Here is a 17,880-nt window from a genome sequence, read left to right as displayed (position 1 = left end):
CCCGCCGAGGAGCCCTCCGGGGCACCGCCCTGCCCGACGGGCCCCGCCGGGTCACCGAGACACCGGGGCACCGTCCCACCGCCCCCCGCTCACAGCAGGCGGTCGCCCCCAGAGCCGCCGCCCCGCCCCAGCCGGCACTGCGCGCATGCGCCTCCCTTCCAGGTGGTGCCAGGAAAGACCTCCGGGCCGCCAGGGGGCACCTTGCCGAGTTCCCTCCGTCCTCACCCTGCGGATGCTGGGAAGGAAAGGAGGGGGGCGAGGGCGTCTCCCGGCCGGCGTCACTCCCAGCATGCAGCGCGGCCCGCTCCTGCCCCTGCTGTTGCTGCCGCCGCCGCCGCTGCTGCCGCCGGGGGGAGAAGATGGCGGAGGGAGGCGCGGCGGATCTGGAGACCCAGCGGACGGACGTCGCGGCGCTGCTCAAAACCGCTCTCCGCAAGGGCGACACCTGGTGAGGGAGGGGCGGGAGGGACCGGGCTGATGGGCGCGGGCGGCTCCCTCCGCCCCCGGTGCCGCTGGGCGGGCGGGGGGACCGACCTCCTTTCCCTCAGCTCCCCACCCCGCTCCCGGCGGCGGTTCGGCCCCTCGCGTGCGTGGGGGGCTACCGGGAGAGTGGGGGGAAAGGAGGGGGGAGGGGGACAGCACCCTCTTCTCCCCCCCCCCCCCGCCCCCCGCTCCTCTCCCGCCTCCCGGATCCCTCAGCCCCTCTCAGGAGAGGGCCGGCCGCCTCGGTGCGGCGGGCCCTCGGCCTGGCTTGGCCTGGGCTGCTGGCGGCCGGCAAGGCCGGGCCGCGCCGCGGAGGCGCCCGGCGGGGGCAGGCACCGAGGTCAGCTCCCTGCCGGGCGGGGGAGGGGAGGGAGCGGCCGGGCGGCGGGGCGCGGTGCCGGAGGGCAGCCCCGGGCGGCGGCCGGGGACAGCGCGGGGCCCGGAGGCCGCCGGGGGGGTGCTTTGGCGGCGCGGGGAGAAGCGCGGAAGTAGGGATTGAGGCGGGGGAGAAGAGCTCCGCTGCCAGGCGTTGCTGCCATTACCCGGGCTGAAAGGAGGAAACGGCCCCGGCGTCACCTTCAACTTGTCAGAAATTATACCCGTACCCTGAAGCCCCTCCGCGGCTGTCATAAGCCTTAAGTTTAAATTTTATTTTGGCTGCGAACGTGTTAATTACCTAAAAAATAACCCCGAAGGTGTAAACGGGCCCTTATCGTACCTGTTCCACAATAAACCTTTAGAAGGATATGTTTTCGTGGTCAGTCAGAAAATACTTCTTAGTATGCCATACGGATTGTCAACAGAATAATCCGTGGTTGAAAAGAATTAGGGTAAACAGACGCCTCTTTTTAGGGCGTATTTGGTAATTGAGCTTCTGTGGTTGTAGTTCTTCAAGGCTAGGAAAGGGGACTTTTTTTTTGGGGGTGGGTGGGGTGGGGAACTGACACTTTTCCACCACTCACCCTCTTCATCTCTTCCTGTGTGAAACGGTTACCCAAAGACAAAGGCTGAAGCATTAACTTACTGAAAATTAACTATGAATACACAAAAGTAGAACTTGCCCACCTCATTTCAGTTGTCATCACTCACTGTTCCAGTTCTATAAAAGACTATATTTAACAGTGTTGATACTGCAGCATGTGTCAGAAGCATACATTCTGATGCATTATTCAAATACTGCTGAGTATATGTTCAGTTTTGGCATATGAACAGACTGCTCTTAAACTGGAAAAATGTAAGCAACTAGAAAAAGGAAATCAGTTCATGTGGTAGTGTTGAAAATGACCAGCGATAGTAAAAAGGCTCTCAGGCTTGTAATCTTCCAAGAGACTTTTTTTTTTAATAGGGGTTCTTTTGGGTACTTCCCGAGTACTAAAAAGATGTCTCAGACAGTTGATGTTATTCAAAGTGAAAGTAATTTTATGACAAGTTTACATGATGACTAAAACAGCAACTTTACTCTGCTGTATTTTTTTCTAGTACGTTAAATATTTTAGCATGAAAAAATGTGGAACAAGCTTCTAAACATTCTCTGAAAAGAAACATATCTAGCTGTGATTGTGACACTGATGTTAATCAAGTGCTTTAAAACAGAATAATCTTAAGCTATGGCAAAGTCCTATTAACTTTGACTCATGAACTTGGATTAAATCCAGCTACACAAATGCATGTGCATGTGTGTTTGTAGGATTAATACTTTGAGCCGTGTATTTAACTTCACAAATTAAGGGGTATGTTTAGCTTTTTGATCTTTTGGGGCATCAATAAGGAAACAGAACAGTTAAAGTACTCTAAGTCATGCTTCAGAATTGCAGTTTTAATTCAGTAGTAAATATTTCTAAAAAAATGTGAGCAATGCAATATCAGCTTGTTCTGTTTGAGCTTTAAAGCGCAAAAATACAGTCCTTTTAAAATTAACGGCTTATACTGAAGGTCTTGTCCATCCTCTTCAGAATTTAGAGTGTAGAGAACAATAAGCTATATAAGGAAAGTGTAAAGCTTTGGGGGTTTTCTCCAAGAAAAAGAGAACTAAAGAATAAGGCTAAGAGAGGCAGATCTTGTATCTATAAAGAGGGCATTGAATTTCTTCATTAGTTTTTCATGTGCGTATTCTCTCTCAGGGAGAAGGACATGAAACTGACCAGAAATAAAACGTTTTTAGAGTTAGATATTGGAAAAGAATTTATAGAATCAAGAAACATTTGAACAGGTAGTTTAGTAAGCTGTAGAATTCCTTTCATTGGATGTTTTTAAGAGTAGCTTGGGGATAGTATATGTTAAAATATATTGCTTCGGTGGACAGACAAGGCTAGTGTCTTTTGATTGTTCTGTCCTCAGGGACAGGATTCTGGGCTAGTTTGTCTTGATGTTCTTTTTTGCATTCTTTTATGGACAGTTAATAAATTAAATTACTAAACAAACTAGGAGAGATTGAGGATTCTTCCATCTATCCATTTATCTTATTTTTCTAAACATACGTTAAATAAACATAAAATTCAAGCTTTTTCAAGCAAGAACATTCTTCATTTATCAGTTGCTTTAAATAATGTTGACTGTTTTTGTTAGTGCATTTAGCATTAAAAACCACACACTTATTCCACGGAACTTGAGTTATATATAATTCTTTCTTCTTGTGATATTATCTGAAGGACCTTCAGGTTAAGTGATTGAGAGGCCTAGACTTCTCTTTTGGAAGAGAACAAATGTTGTATTCCGTTGTGTATCTCACAGTTTTAGGATCTGATATGATTATTTCTCAGTGTTTTGAAAATCTACTGATGCTTGGCAAGTGAGAATTTTTATTGTTTGAGATTTTAACCTGTCATTTAAAAATTTTAACCTTTCATTTAAAAATGCAAAAAAATATTGATTTACAGCTGCAGACAAATTTGAACTCAATCAGTGTCTTCCTGTATGCGCTCTCATAAATTGAAGAGCTGTTGATGTTCATCAATTTTTTACCCACTGTATAATTTGTATGACCAACTGGTCTTGGTGATGTCATTTAATGACTTTGTAGCTGCAGTGGTATTCTTGAGAACCTTGCCAAGTTTTTCTGTTTTTACAGTTTCACTGAGGTACAATTTTCAACACTGAAAGTTATTGATCTTGGAACAGTTTTCTTAAAGAGGTCATGAAGACTCTGTCAATTCTTGTGTGATGACTTCTTGTGTAAATATCTCTCCTATTGAGGCATTTCTTGTCTTTACCTTTAAGACCACTTTCAGCCCTGCTTTCCCTGTAGTTCCTGTTCTTCTGTGGCTCTCTTAGAGGTGTTGTCTCAGTTACTTAAATACGACATTACACATGCTTTCATACTCTGTTACCTCTTACGCACATTGGCCCTCCATCATCTAGAATGCAAGACCACGTTTCTCACCTTTAAGTACCACCGCCAATAAAATGTTTCATGTAGTAGTGACTAATAATGTCTAACAGCACAGCCTTAGCAGTTTTACCTATTTTTCTCTCTCACAGAATTTCCCCACTGTGCTTCTTTCATCTCTTGCTCACCGTAGCAATTTGTAGCAGATGAGAATATAGATGTTATTTGTATTTTTAAAAGCAGTAACCTGGAAAAGAATTAGGCTGTTACAGTGGACAAATAACTATCACAAGGAGCTTATTTGGTGGCTAAGGGAACAAATGGAATCTTTAGATGTTTGAACAGGGAATACTGAGTAGCAGTACAAAGATGTACTGTATACAGTTATATATTAGTGAAACCATTCATACTGTCCAGTTCTGGTGTCCGCATGTCACAGAAGGCATTTATTCGGAATGAGTTAAAAAATATCAAATTTAATAGAGGAGGCAGAAGCCTTGCCTTTCAGAGAAGAGCTTTAAGAGCCTTTGTCTGTTCTGCTAGAATGTTGAGTCCTGTGCTGAAATACTTACATAAGATTATGTCTTCTAGGATAAGGATTTTTAGATGGGCAGGTAAAGATTTAAGAGACTGTCTGTAAGGAGGGAAGATGTTGATTTCCAGCCCTGCTAGCCAGTGAATTTTGGTGCCAGTCATTACCTCACAGAGTGATGAGATAGATTCTTAATCTGTTTTATTTTTTAAGACTTGCAAATTATGAGAACTACAGAAATATAGTATTTTGTGTTTTTTCAGATGTGTCTCTGATACACATCCCTTCTGAAGTTCTGGTGAGTCCAGAGGGAGTACCATTGTTTTCCATAGAGTACATTTCTTAGAAGGTGAAGAAAATATTCTCATTTTTTTTATTGTGAGAATTTTATTGGCTGTTTAACTGTAAAACTCAGTCAGTGAAGAGAATAAGTACAAATTCAAGTGGGGTAGGGATCCTTCCCAGTGAATGATCAGTAGATATGAAAATGCAGCCTGAAAGAATTTCCCCTCCAGAAGTGTATTTAAAGAATTTCAACACCAAAAACGTACAAGCATTTTAATTCTGGTAGCAATGAAAAATCATGAATCTTGACAAACAGGTGTATATAGCCCTACTTGAAAACCCTGCAGTGCCCGTCATTGATGATAACCTTGATGCTGAAGTGCTTAGCTTTAATAGTATTTTACACTGTGGTCTTCTCAGTGTTTTCCACATTTGATCATCCGTCATTGTGCTGTACATGAACAGAATCTAGATTGAACATTAATGGAAGATTTCACTGAGAACATGATGAGATGTTGTAGACCTGCACCTCAGTAACATTTGGGATAATATCCTAAACTGTCCTGATGGCATCATATAATGAGAAACAAGGAACACTGCGTCAGTGTTCCAAGGCTAGAATTGAGAATTGGCTGCTTTCTCTTTCCATTGAGGTTTAAGTTGCTGATTTTTGACTTTAAGACCTTGTGGTTGAAGTTTTGTGTTAGATTTGTGTCACTGCATGTAGAATGGTGCAGCACTTCAACAACAGCTTATGACAGTATACAAAATGTTCTGTTCTAAATTCTTCTGGGAGAATACTTGCAATGGAAATGTGTAGATGCAGTTTTCTTCTGTTAATTGATTAGGCAGGGTGGGAGCATGTTAAACTCGATCATGTTTGTGTCAGGCTTTTGCCTGAAAATTGGAAGTCAAACATTGATTTAGGAGTTATTTTTTTTAATGAAAAGTCTTTCCTTAAATGGAAAACTTGTAACTGTATTCAAAACACTTACATGGTTGTTAATGTGATGTTCACACTGAAATTTTAACATAAAAATGCAGTCCATTAATTCTGGTTGAATCAGGCTTTTTGGTCAGCCTCTTGGTGATACATGTGAAGTGCTGCTTAGGCTGTTGCAGCACATTGTGGGAACTTGAGTTTAGGGGGCTGTAGGGAGAATTTAACTGATTTATTAGTTGATTTGAAATTATCTTGATGCATTTATTTGAATAAAACGTTTATTTCTGAAGAGGGATGTGAAATATTTAGACTAAGATTTCTTAAAAATGGGAGCTAAGCGATATATTTTTTTCTCTCTTTGGCCCCTGGATTTTTGTGTGTGTGGATTTACCTACATTTTGAATAAAATGATGGTTTGGTTTGTATGTGATAGAGTAGAATAATTATAATAATCTTGAACTTCCAAGAATTTGTTAATTCTGAAAGAAAATTTAATTTTGAAGGCATCTATTAATCAGGATTGTACTTAGTCAAGCAATTTTGGCTAGCCTAATCAGAGTAGAAATACAGGTACAAACCCGTTCTCACCTTTCTTATTTTTGTAGTTGCAATTGTGCAAGAACAAAAATTGGATGCTGCGCCTTTAAATAGGAGTCCTAATTTACTTTCAGTAACACCGTTGTTCCACTTTGTTCTCAGTATTGCTTAATCTGTACTCATTCACAGTGAGGAGGGTAAAAAAAATAATCCTCACCTATCTCTCTGGACAACTTGCACAGTTTTGCTGTTAAAAGTGAAATAGCTTGTGTTGGGAAGATAAGATGTCCCAGCAGTACACAGTGATGGAATGAATGCCTCTGTGAAGAGTCTTTATTGTATATTAAAGTTAACTGTTTTGATTTTGAAGTCGAAGGGCTGACTTATCAGTCAATATAAATAAATCTAGGTTACATGTTGTTTAATTCTGTCTATATATAATGGAGGAATGTGTTCAGAACACTTTCGACAGCAATGGGAATTACCAAGATCATAGTCATACTGTTCAAATATTTTTCTGTCAGCCTGGGTGTTAAGGTAGAGAATGAATGCCCTTGTACTCTGTGATGTTGGTGCTGTGTTAATAAGATTTATTAACTCAAAATGTGCAGTAAACCACGGGTGAAGTTAAATTACATGAAAAAGTTACAATCCATGAGGGAATTGTAGAAATCAACTAGCAACTTTCCCACTAGTACTATTATTTTCTTTTGTTGAGAGAACAATGTGTATACATGGTAATGCAGCTGTGAAATTCTAAAATTTGCGTAACTTTATTACTGATTTTCATTATTTGTTGATCTATTTTTTTTAAGAAATGAAGGTGCATTTACAAGTGTTGTAATAGCTTCATTCTTTTGTTCTTCTAAGTTAATGTACAAAGGCTGTAAGTAATGCTGTTTTGGGCTGCGCTTGAACGTTCATAAGGATACAGTCTTTTGTTGGTAATTTTAGTTGACCCAATATGAGCATATATTTGGATATAATGCAGGGCTGTCAACTGGTAATTGTGTTTTAATATTTGAATATTTTGTATAGGAGTAAAAGGATCAAAATATTCATTGCTGGTGTGTATATTGGGGAAGATAATAAAATAAGTACTCTGTAATTGGTAGATTATATTGGAGAAACTCTGAAGTCCAGTAGTTGATGTGAACACAACCAGGAACCAGGCTAATGGCCCTTGATCACAGAAATGAGCAGTCCTTTGTAAATGCCAGAAATAATCACTGTTTCATCCCACTTCAGTGGGACCCAAAGAATAATAATGCCTGCAGTGAACTGTTTTTTCAGTGCTGTTGTCTGTAGGGGATATATGAGGTTGGAATAACTGATCTAAACTCATCCTAAAGATAGATTTAGTGTCTTCAGCTAAAGCAAGTTTACAATAACTATGACTTTAACTTTTTAATGTTAGTTTACAATATTTCTAAACAAACCTTGTTTGCTTCTAACCATGAGAATAAAGTAAAAGTTCACATGTTTTTATATAGCTTTGAGGAATATATTCTTTTACAAGAAAATATTAACTAAAAATAGTTAAAGTAATCTGTGCTTTGAAAACAATCCGAGCATAGGAAAACAGGAAGAGGAAAGCACATTGAAATGTTAAGGATTGTGCTTTGTACTTGCCAAGAAATTGTTCAAATAAAAGGATTATTTAAAGAAAAGTTATGCCTAAATGAGAATATACTATTAGAAAATAGCTTATGAATGGGATGAGCTAGGTATGAACAACAGTTATCATTGCTTTTCAAGGATATGAAATGACCTGTAATATCAGAAGATGTCAAGGAATATTCTAATTCTATTTTTTGACCCCTTTGTGTGATCAGTGGACTCAGGCTAGCCTGAATTAAGTTTGGAAGATGAGCAAATGCAATCTGTGAGGACCCTCGGGTGTCAAGTAAGGCCTTTTGTCATCAGCTGCTGGAATGAGAATGTTGTTGGAGTTTATATTTGCAAGGTTCAGAATTTCATCTTTTATTTCATCCTCTGCAATGATAACACTGAATCCAAATGATATCAAAACCTGTTGTGTATCAAAGTGGGAACACACAGTTTGGTAAAATATGTTCTTATGTGCTCCACATGTGATTGCATGGGGTTTCGATGTCTTTATTATCAGAACAAATTCCACTGTTGTGGAACATTCTAAAGATACTCTGCAAATTACGATATCTGCAAAGGTAGCGTAGACCTCAGTTACACAAGCTCCTCTTGTGCTCTGGGGGATATAAGGTTTTTGTAGAATCATAGAATATCTCAAGTTGGAAGGGACCAATAAGGATCATTGAGTCCAACTCCCTGCTCCTGGCAGGACTACCTAAGACTAAACCATATGACTAAGAGTGTCGTCCAGATGCTCCTTGAGCTCTGACAGGCTTGGTGCTATGACCGCTTTCCCAGGAGCCTGTTCCAGTGACCGACCATCTCCTCAGTGAAGAACCTTTTCCTAAATCCAGTCTGAACTTCCTCAATGCAGCTTCATTCCATTTCCTCATGTTTTATGCAGTATCTGGCATTTCACAGGCTTGAGTATAAATTGTCCCTTATATATTATAATCTGCTTCAGATAGGCAAGAAATATTTTACAGATGAGAATAGAGACAACTTACGAAGCCATCTGAAGCTCCACTCTGAAGTAGGCCAGACTTGAACTGGGAACTTGCTCATGGACATGTTTTGTAGTTTTTTCATTCTACCTGCTAAAGGAAAATTTAGATCTCTCTAAGGATATGTAATACAAGTAAGAGAAAACACCTGAAACTAATTAAACTGTACAAATATTTCCAATATTATTAATACATATATTTGTAATTTTCAGCAAATCACACATGCATATTTTTGCTTACTTTTCATAGAATCCCAGAATCACAGAATGGCAGAGGTTGGAAGGGACCTCTGGAGATCATCTTGTCCAACCCCCCTGCTTGAGCAGGGACACCTAGAGCAGGGGGCACAGGAACGCATCAAGGCGGGTTTTGAATGTTTCCAGGGAAGGAGACTCCACAGCCTCCCTGGGCAGCCTGTGCCACTGCTGTCACCCTCACAGGAAAGAAGTTTTTTTCTCATGTTTAAGTGGAATTTCCTGTGTTCCAACTTGTACCCATTGCCCCTTATCCGGTCTTTGGGCACTATTTAAAAGAGCCTAGTCCCATCCTCCTGACACCCACCATTTAGATATTTATAGGTGTTTATGAAATCCCCACTTAGTCTTCTCCAGGCTGAACAAACCCAAGTCTCTCAGCCTTTCCTCATAAGGGAGATGCTCCAGTCCCCTGATCATCTTGGTAGCTCTCCGCTGGACTTCCTCAAGCAGTTCTACATCCTCCTTAAACTGGGGGGCCCAAAACTGTCCACAGCACTCCAAATATCTCACTAGGGCAGAGCAAAGGGGGAGGATAACCTCTCTCGATCTGCTGGCCACACTCATTTTAATGCATCCCAGGGATACCATTGGCCTTCTTGGCCACAAGGGCACATTGTTGGCTCATTGTCAGCTTGCTGTCCACCACCTTTTAGGTAAAGGTTTGTGGTTATTCCAATATTATGTACTTCTGTTATTAACTTGTTGGCTCTATCATGGTTGACTGTTTTCAGCAAGCAATTTGAGGTGACTTACTTTGAAATGCCTACAGATGTCAAGCATTTGCCGATTTAATCAGTTCACCTTGTTGTGAAGTTGTCTTAGTTTTTAAATTTGCCCCTCAAAATAGCATATCTAGGAATTTGAGACAGTTCTGTCCTTCAGTCTTTACTCTGAATCCTTCATGTGTGCTTTACCCCTGAAGATGGGTTGTTATCCTGCTCACTAGCTTGACTGATGACGTATAAGACACCAAAATTTGTGTTTCCTGCTTGATTGAACTCTTGATTCCATCAGAGTAAAGTAACAAACATTTCTTAATCATAGTTTTAAAAAATGGATAGGCCATATTTTTTAACTTTACTAAAGTATCCTGGGGGAGCTTTCTCCGTCAGGTCCACAGTTCAAAAAAACTACCGTACCATTAGATTGGTTTGGAACTCTTTTCTGTATTGGGTAATAGGAACAAAAATAAAAGCAAAACATTGTACCAAGTTCAATGTGCAGACATTTTATGTCTTGTTTTTTTCTTTTTTCTACTAATGCATGGTATGCTATTTTTGTATCCGGGACAACAGATATTCAGTGGAGCGTATCTGGTCTCAAGTGCATGCTGCAAGTTTTTAATAATCTTCCCATAAAAAGTGATCTAAAAATGATCAAATCATATTTAAGAAATGAGGTTTACTTGAGGTATGTCTTTTCCTCTTAAATTAGTGAGTGTACCTCGTAGGTAATACTTAGTTTTCAGGTGGTTGATTTTTATCATGGATATTATAACACTGATGAAAAGATGAGTTGCCTTCTTATGGTTTGCCTTCTCTGTTTTGTGTAGATGAGTAGTCTTATTGATCTTGATGAGAATGCTATATTGAATGTGTTTGCAGGATCAAAAGCTGTAGTCTATAAATTTCTTATTTTTACCTTTTCCCATAATGCTAGCAAGTCTGGATTTTAGTTATGTGCTTTAAGTGCTTTAGCAGATCGGTCCCCTATGCTGAGTGTGGTGTAATTGCATTAATTTTCTTTTTTTACAGCATAAACTTTAACATGGTATATCCTTCTTGTGTAAAGATGAGGGAAGTGTATGGCATTTGAATGCAGATTTCCATTTCCCCTGATCTTATTGAAAAAGTAGTATTTCATCTTATTGATTAAGGACAAGTTCTTGAAAAGGAGGAAGATTACAGCTACTGTGACTGTATTCCGTAGTAACTCAAAATAACTTCTCTCACCTGCATCAGATTTCTGTTGAGATGAAAGTAGCAGAATGCTCATTGAAATGCTCAATATGTATAAAAAGTATACATACATGTGCATATGTATGCACATACATACACATAACCAGTAATTCACTGTAAGAATTTACAACTACAGTGTCTATTAGCATTTTTCAAAATCTCTATCTGTGACTTTTTTTTCTTGGCTATATAAATTCCCTGAATTGTTCTTTTGCATTTAATGGACTACCTCAACATTGTGGTAAACTGGTCTACTGAGTTTGCTCTTAAGAATATCTGTCTGAGAATACAGACTTTGTATTTCTTTAACTTAAGAAGCCTAAACAATGTTCATAGGTGCTGAGTCAATTAAAAGCAGTTATCCCTAAATAGAAAATAAATTCATTACTGGACTTACATAAGTATCCTGCTTACTTTTTCTATAAAGGATGTTAAATGCTGAATATTGGGATAGTGAGTAAGGCAGTAAGTTCACTAAGCTCTGATAAGACATATAATGCTGTATCAAATCTAATATTTTTGCGCCAGGTTTGACTGTCGGAGGATGATGTGGTCTGTAAGAAATCCTGAGAACTGGCAGTGCCCCATCTTCTCCTTATCCTAATAAATTGATCTTCCTTGTTCACTCTTTCTAAAAATTAGTACAAAGAAATAGATATATTCTGTTTCATATTACAAGCAATATTAACCAAAGTATTAAGCTTTGCCCTTGAGTACACACAGATTTAATGATCTTCCCTTTTTCAGTCTTTTCAGTAATCATCAGTAGAATGCATCTTGCAAAAAAGTGCACATAGGCTCTTTTTGTCTGAAAGTAATCCGTTTTAATGGTGCTTTACAGATATGAGCTTTTTACAGTTGCAGAATTAAATCTTAGAATAGTGTTTTGCACCCATTCAGCATCTTTCTTCAATTGTTCCTTGCAGCTTTGTCCATATGTCCAAAATATGCCAGCCTAATAGAGTACTACTCAATGAATTCAAGTAAGAAAACAGCAAAGCTTTCAAATTTTTTCTGTTCATGCATTCTTCATTTTACTTTTCTCTGTTGTACTGCTGGGCAGACTTTGCTCAGAGAATCTCAAACTTCATGTGAATTTTTTTTAAGATTTGGTTGTCCTTCAGCATTTTCTTTCCAGGGCAGGAACTTGACTGTGCTGTTTAGTTCTTATCACACTTACATACTTGCATAATTTATAGGTGAACTTTCAACTTTTTAATGCTAGAAATATTGATCTCTTATTTGAGTGTGTAAGTACAAATTCCTAAATCTGAACAGAAGTGATGTAAGTTCTTACACTCTGTATTAGGAAACAGAAATGTTACAACTTTTCAGTTAAGGAGACCTGTAAAGAGACATTGCAGAGCAAAATTTGGTTGGTGGCAAAATTAATTGCATGTGGAAGAATAAGGTTGATGAAGTGTTGAAATAGGTAACGGTGAACATTTAAAATTTAGAACAATGGACCCTAAGCTTTCACGCACTGTTAGGTCCAATTATCAAAATTTTGTATTACTCACTGTTGCTGGTGTACGATCAAGTATTTAACGCAAAGCATTTGAAAAGTAATATGGTCCTACAGGAGTAGTAATTTATTAAGCATTAATTAAAACAATGGACAGTTTGCCTATATGATAATTTCCCTTCTGTGTAAAATTATAGCTTTCCTTCTTTAAGATTCACAGTTCATTCAAATTTAGATCAAGAAAGTAGAGGCCAGGGGTTACAGTAGGGGACAAGGCTGGCAGGTTTGGTGGTAGAATGGATGGATGCCTCAGGGTGACCATGTTCACAACCACACGCAGTTATGGCTGTCATGGAATAGTGCTCAATGGCCACAGCAGAAGAGAAAGGTGAGAATGCTGTTGGCCTTGAGTATGTTCATAAGAGTGAAAACTCTGTGTATAAAGCAAAAGGCAAGGGCATGTCAGATTAAGCAAATTTGTTATCTCTTTTTCCATTTATTAAGGAAAAATAAGTCAAATATTAAGAGGCTGTTGTAAAAGGAATTGTGATTTGTACAGGCAGAGTGAAAGAACTGGATTTTTGCTGTTGTGGGAACAACTGCTTCTACTTCTACTTTAAAAAGAAAACGACACAAATACCAGTGGTTCAATTATGGTAACATCAGGCTTGTTCTGGCAGACTCAGGGTAAAGGAAAAATTATCTTTACTGTCAATACATTTAACATGGTCATACCAATTCAGACTTCTATAGTAGAGTCTGCTGTCTGTTTTTCTCTTCCAGAAGGTGGAAAATAACACTCATGTAATTGCAAGTTAGTTATTTTTGGTGAAAATTTGTTTGTAGAGATCTGATTTTTCTTTCTTAATTCTCAAGTGGACTACTTTTGTGGTGTTCACTGAACTCCTAAATTCTTACTCATGTGGTCTTTAAATTAAATAGGCTAAATTGCCTATTGCAGACTACTGTCTGTTGTATTCTCTTCCCCCCTCCCATTTCTGGGTAGTGGATGAATGTGGCGTACCTCGGGCATGAATTGGATAAAGAATCTGTTAGATTCTTGCCTTTGTTGAACTGGATCATATCTGAAGACATCTGCACCTGACTATTGATTGTAGAAAAGGAAGCACATGTTACCTCTGTAAAATTTAAACATAATTTAAGTTTTTTCTCTCATTCTACTGCAGTATTGCTTAGGAGGACTTTATGGTAGTAAAAATATAATTGAAAGCTTCTAGTAACATACCAAATGTTTTAAAGCATACTGGGGAGCTATTATGATGTTGCTTCACTTCCTCTATTGCATGATGGCAAACATGGTGTTTCGAAGGGACTTCGCAATTTTTAAAGTTTATATCTTTGCTTTCATGCGACATCAAAAAGTCATGCTTTTTTATTTTAATGGAATGCTTGTTTTAAACAAATGATAATGCCAAATGTTAAGTTACGTGTAGATAGTAGCATTATATGCCTGTTTCACAAGCTGGTCACTTTTGATAGTTGAAGTTGTTTCTTATTTCATTTCACAACAGTTTGTCATTTGTGATTTCACAGGTTTTGCAGCAGTATTCATTAAAGCTGCTTCTCTGTTAGGAGAACCTCAAAAGTTAAGTTCAGAAAAGGCTTTTACATAAGACAGTAAAGCTTTACTTGGATACTTTCTTGTGTGCAGAATGAGGTTTTTTTGTACACAAAGATCTGAATTAGTTTAAGAAGCTCGTTGCTTTGTGGGATAGTTCTTATAACTTCACCGAACAGCATAGACAATGGAAAAAGGTCAAGAAATCAGTGTATTCTAACTTAATTTGATTTTTGAAGTGTGAAATGTGGGATTTCTGGAACTTAGATTGATTTTGAAGTGGGAAATGTGGGAAATGGGACTGGAACTTACTGAGATTTGAACTACGTAAGTTTTAATTTTTTTAGTATTAATAAAATTTAAAACTGTTTAATTTTGTAATAGACTGCATTTTAATCTTTTTACTGTGTTTTATCCCAAATTTCACCATCTTTAATGCAACTTAGCCTTGTCCAGTCTTGTTTCCTATTACAATCTAAACATGCTCTAAACAAAACATGTCGAGGGAATTGTGCCACTAAACTGAAATAATCAGTGCTGGGCCAGGCTACTTGAAAATGATTCAATATTGTAAAATCATAGCGATGTTAAGTATCTCATCTTTCTGGAATAGGACTTCAACCATGCTGTATCATTACTGATTTGGTGGAATGAATTGTGCCCAAAACACCCTCTTAAGTCACTGTCTGTTTCTGAGTTTGGTGAGAGTGGAAAAGGGCATTTTTGCAGCAAAATACTTTCCATATACATTTCCTTGAGTGTGTTTAAAACAAAACTTTTTTTATTGTAGTTTTGGTTCAAAAAGCAGTTTCAGGCTGTTCTCTGACTGCTTTATTAAGTGTTTAAAATTTCAGAAAGAAATTATGTGTTGCAAGTTCAAGGACAAAGTTGTGTACAGAATAATTTCAGAAGAGATAGCAACTCATGGTAGTTGACGACTCTTGAGCAGTAGTAACAGTTTGAGATAGTAGATTAGATACAAGACCAAGTGTTACACTGTGAGACGGTAAAGGTACAGGCTCCAGACTACAGCTGGCACTGGTGATGTGAGGGAGAAATCTGGTCCCTAACCAAAGTTCTTACACTGGCAGAACTATGTCTATAGTAGTTGAGCCACAGCTCCGCCTTTGCTATTTTTGTTTGCTTAGGGTAGTTACTAAGTTACTAAGTAGCTAAGGCTAGGAGTAATTTGTTCACAGACTCATCATTACTGTGGTGTAATCATATTCTGAATCAAGACTGTTTACCATGTGAATTAGGCTGCTACTGTCATAGATGTTGTAAAGTTGCCTTTGAGACCTTAGTCTTTGTTTCTGAAGGAATGTAGGGGAAGTAAGCATCCAAAAGCCTGTGGTGATCTTATGTATAGCCTTCTCGCTCTTACTTTCCAAAGGACTTTTACCTATACATTCACACACTTAGGAGTACGTTCTGTAGAAAGTGAAAAATTGGGGCTTGTTGAGAAGAGAATCTCTCTGACTACAAAGGATCCCGCTTACTGAGTACTACTCAGTAGTAATTCCTTCTTTACCAGATGTTCGCTAGCAGTACTTCTAGTGTGTGTAAGAGAGAAACTGAACTTGAGAAAGAGTAAGTCAAGACTTATATATCTTAGGATTGTTAATTCTTATAGTAGTTACATCATTTTGAAGCACAAATTTAATTCCCCGCTAATGTATTCTTTTAAACCTATTCAGTAAAATGTATATGCAAGCAATTCCTTTTTTTAACTTCTTTGGTTACAAGAGTTGTGGGTGCTAATGTTTTTGTTCTGTATTTTTTCCGTGGTGTTCGTGACTCCTACAGAATGATTGCCTAATAAAAGCTGTATGTATTAGCAGACTAGTATTTGAATCACCAGGAAGTTTTGAGATCTCTTAAAGGTTCAGTAGCATATTATTGGTGTGCTACAGATAAGAGCTGAGTAGTCAAATACTGGAGAAAAGAATGAGGATTACCCATGATCTTTAGTTCGACCTAGTGTTTCATCCTATAGTGATATTCTAATGTGTACTAGGGTAGTAGCAAAAGGGTTGGGACAGACCAGACAGAATGTGATGGATAGTTTTAGGAAGAAGAAATAACGAAGGTGGTGTCTTTTAAAAAAAAATAATCTGAGGATCACTGAACAAATTTGGTATCTTAAAGAAATTCTGGACAAAAAGATGATAAAAGTAAGTATCACTGGACTTTGTAAAAGCCACAGTGGCAACAATTTAATCAGGGTAGAAATGCTGTGGGGCTGAATTTAGAAATATCTCTTTATATGGAAATGTGAATTTGATGATTATATGTAGGAGGAACATCTATTACTGCCTCAAAAGCAGAGCATTTACTGTATGTGTTGATGCTGACTCAGAGGAAGAAAACACTTAGACTGTCTGGTTCTTGACAGGATATCTGAGTTCTAAAGTTTTTCAACTTGCATATGAATGTTATAAATAAAACTCCAGCAAGAAAAAAATATTTTTACTAAAAGTTATCTCTCATTTTTTAAAGAGCTGTCTAATTATATAGATTTAACTTGAATCTCCTGAACTCACAAACTGAGAACAGGAATTAAAGCTGATGATATTTTATGCTAAAAAGGGAAATGTTTTCTGAATTTGCCATTCTTCAAATTCTGATATGCTGTACCAGCAGTCTTGCAAAACTGTACTTGCCCACTGTGATTAGTGGGATCTTTAATTGCCCACAATTAAAGTCCTTGTTGGTAGGAGATGCCGATAGCGGTGAGCAGACCAGACAGAAGAACATTCTCAGTTTTGCAAGGCTGATGACTACAAGTGCGTTAACATGAATTAATTGGTACCATAGGAAGTAGTAGCATGCCAGTAATTTAACTTGTATGTCTTCTTCCTTTTAAGGTATCTAGTGGATAGTCGCTGGTTCAAACAGTGGAAAAAATATGTTGGCTTTGATAGCTGGGACAAATACCAGATGGGAGATCAGAATGTGTACCCTGGTCCTATTGATAATTCTGGACTTCTCAAAGGTAACTGCTTCTGTTGTGTAATAATCCAATACTGACATTCAGTGCAAATACACAGGTAGTTCATCTTTTGTAGTCAATTGTGTAAATGAATCTCAGCATATATGAAGGTGAAACTTCTTGTTGTTTGTTTTCAGACCATGACAAGGGAATGGAAATAGATTTCCCAAACAACTTAAAATTTTATAAATAAAATTATTGGAACTTCTTTGCAATGGTAACAGAATACTCAATAATGCACAGATGACTGGTTTATAATGATGCTTTGGGATACCTTGGGAGCTGAAATTTAGTGAAGTTGGCAAATTGCTAGCCTGAGTTCACAAAGATTTTTTTCAACTTCACTAAATTGGTTGAGTTAAAATGACATTTTTAAGTTGAACTCTAAAATTTCTTTTTGTAAATGAGCCCCAAGCCCTTACTTTGATTCTGGAACAATTGAAGAAAAGAGGTATTATGCAGTTCAGTGATAATATAAAGTGGTGCAAAATGATAGAGGATAACTTCCTAATTTTTTTTATGGTTTTCTAAGTATGATTAAATTCTGTCACTGTTATAATTACTCAGCTCTGACTGACTTTTGCTGAACTGTAGTCAGATTTGTGAACACAGGTCTAGGTACTTTCCAGATATTTCAGTGTTTAGGTCAAATTCTGTATTTAGCTCAGTATTGAAATACCATTAGAGCCATTAATATTTAATCTGCAAAATCTAGTGGATGCAAAATCTAGCAGATAGAAGGAAACCAATTATGCAGTTATAAGTAATTTAGTAGTACTGCATAAGTTGTTTGCACATAGTAGTACAAATTTGTACAACTTCATGGGGTTTATGATGAACTCTGACTTTCTTCATTCAAAACTTCTCAACTGTAATTAATATCTCATTATTTTACAAGGTTAGCGTTAA

The 17,880-nt window shown here is 38.2% G+C and overlaps 1 protein-coding gene across 4 annotated transcripts in view; it reads left to right on the top strand.

Annotated features, from left to right (window-relative positions):
- The first annotated feature begins 269 nt into the window (after positions 1-269).
- Positions 270-17,880, top strand: part of USP15 (ubiquitin specific peptidase 15) — a 66,488-nt gene continuing 48,877 nt past the window's right edge. The window contains exons 1-2 of one of the 4 annotated variants that reach the window (XM_075080935.1): positions 270-448; positions 16,847-16,974. In XM_075080935.1, coding sequence (XP_074937036.1) covers positions 360-448; positions 16,847-16,974 — 217 coding nt within the window. In that variant the 5' untranslated portion in view covers positions 270-359. The remainder of the gene's footprint in view (positions 449-16,846; positions 16,975-17,880) is intronic. The other 3 variants (XM_075080936.1, XR_012658565.1, XR_012658564.1) reach the window with 3 other exon arrangements.

Source organism: Phalacrocorax aristotelis, chromosome 1 (genome assembly GCF_949628215.1).
Source record: "Phalacrocorax aristotelis chromosome 1, bGulAri2.1, whole genome shotgun sequence".
Taxonomy (NCBI): Eukaryota; Metazoa; Chordata; class Aves; order Suliformes; family Phalacrocoracidae; genus Phalacrocorax; species Phalacrocorax aristotelis.
This window is presented reverse-complemented; position numbering and strand designations above follow the sequence as displayed.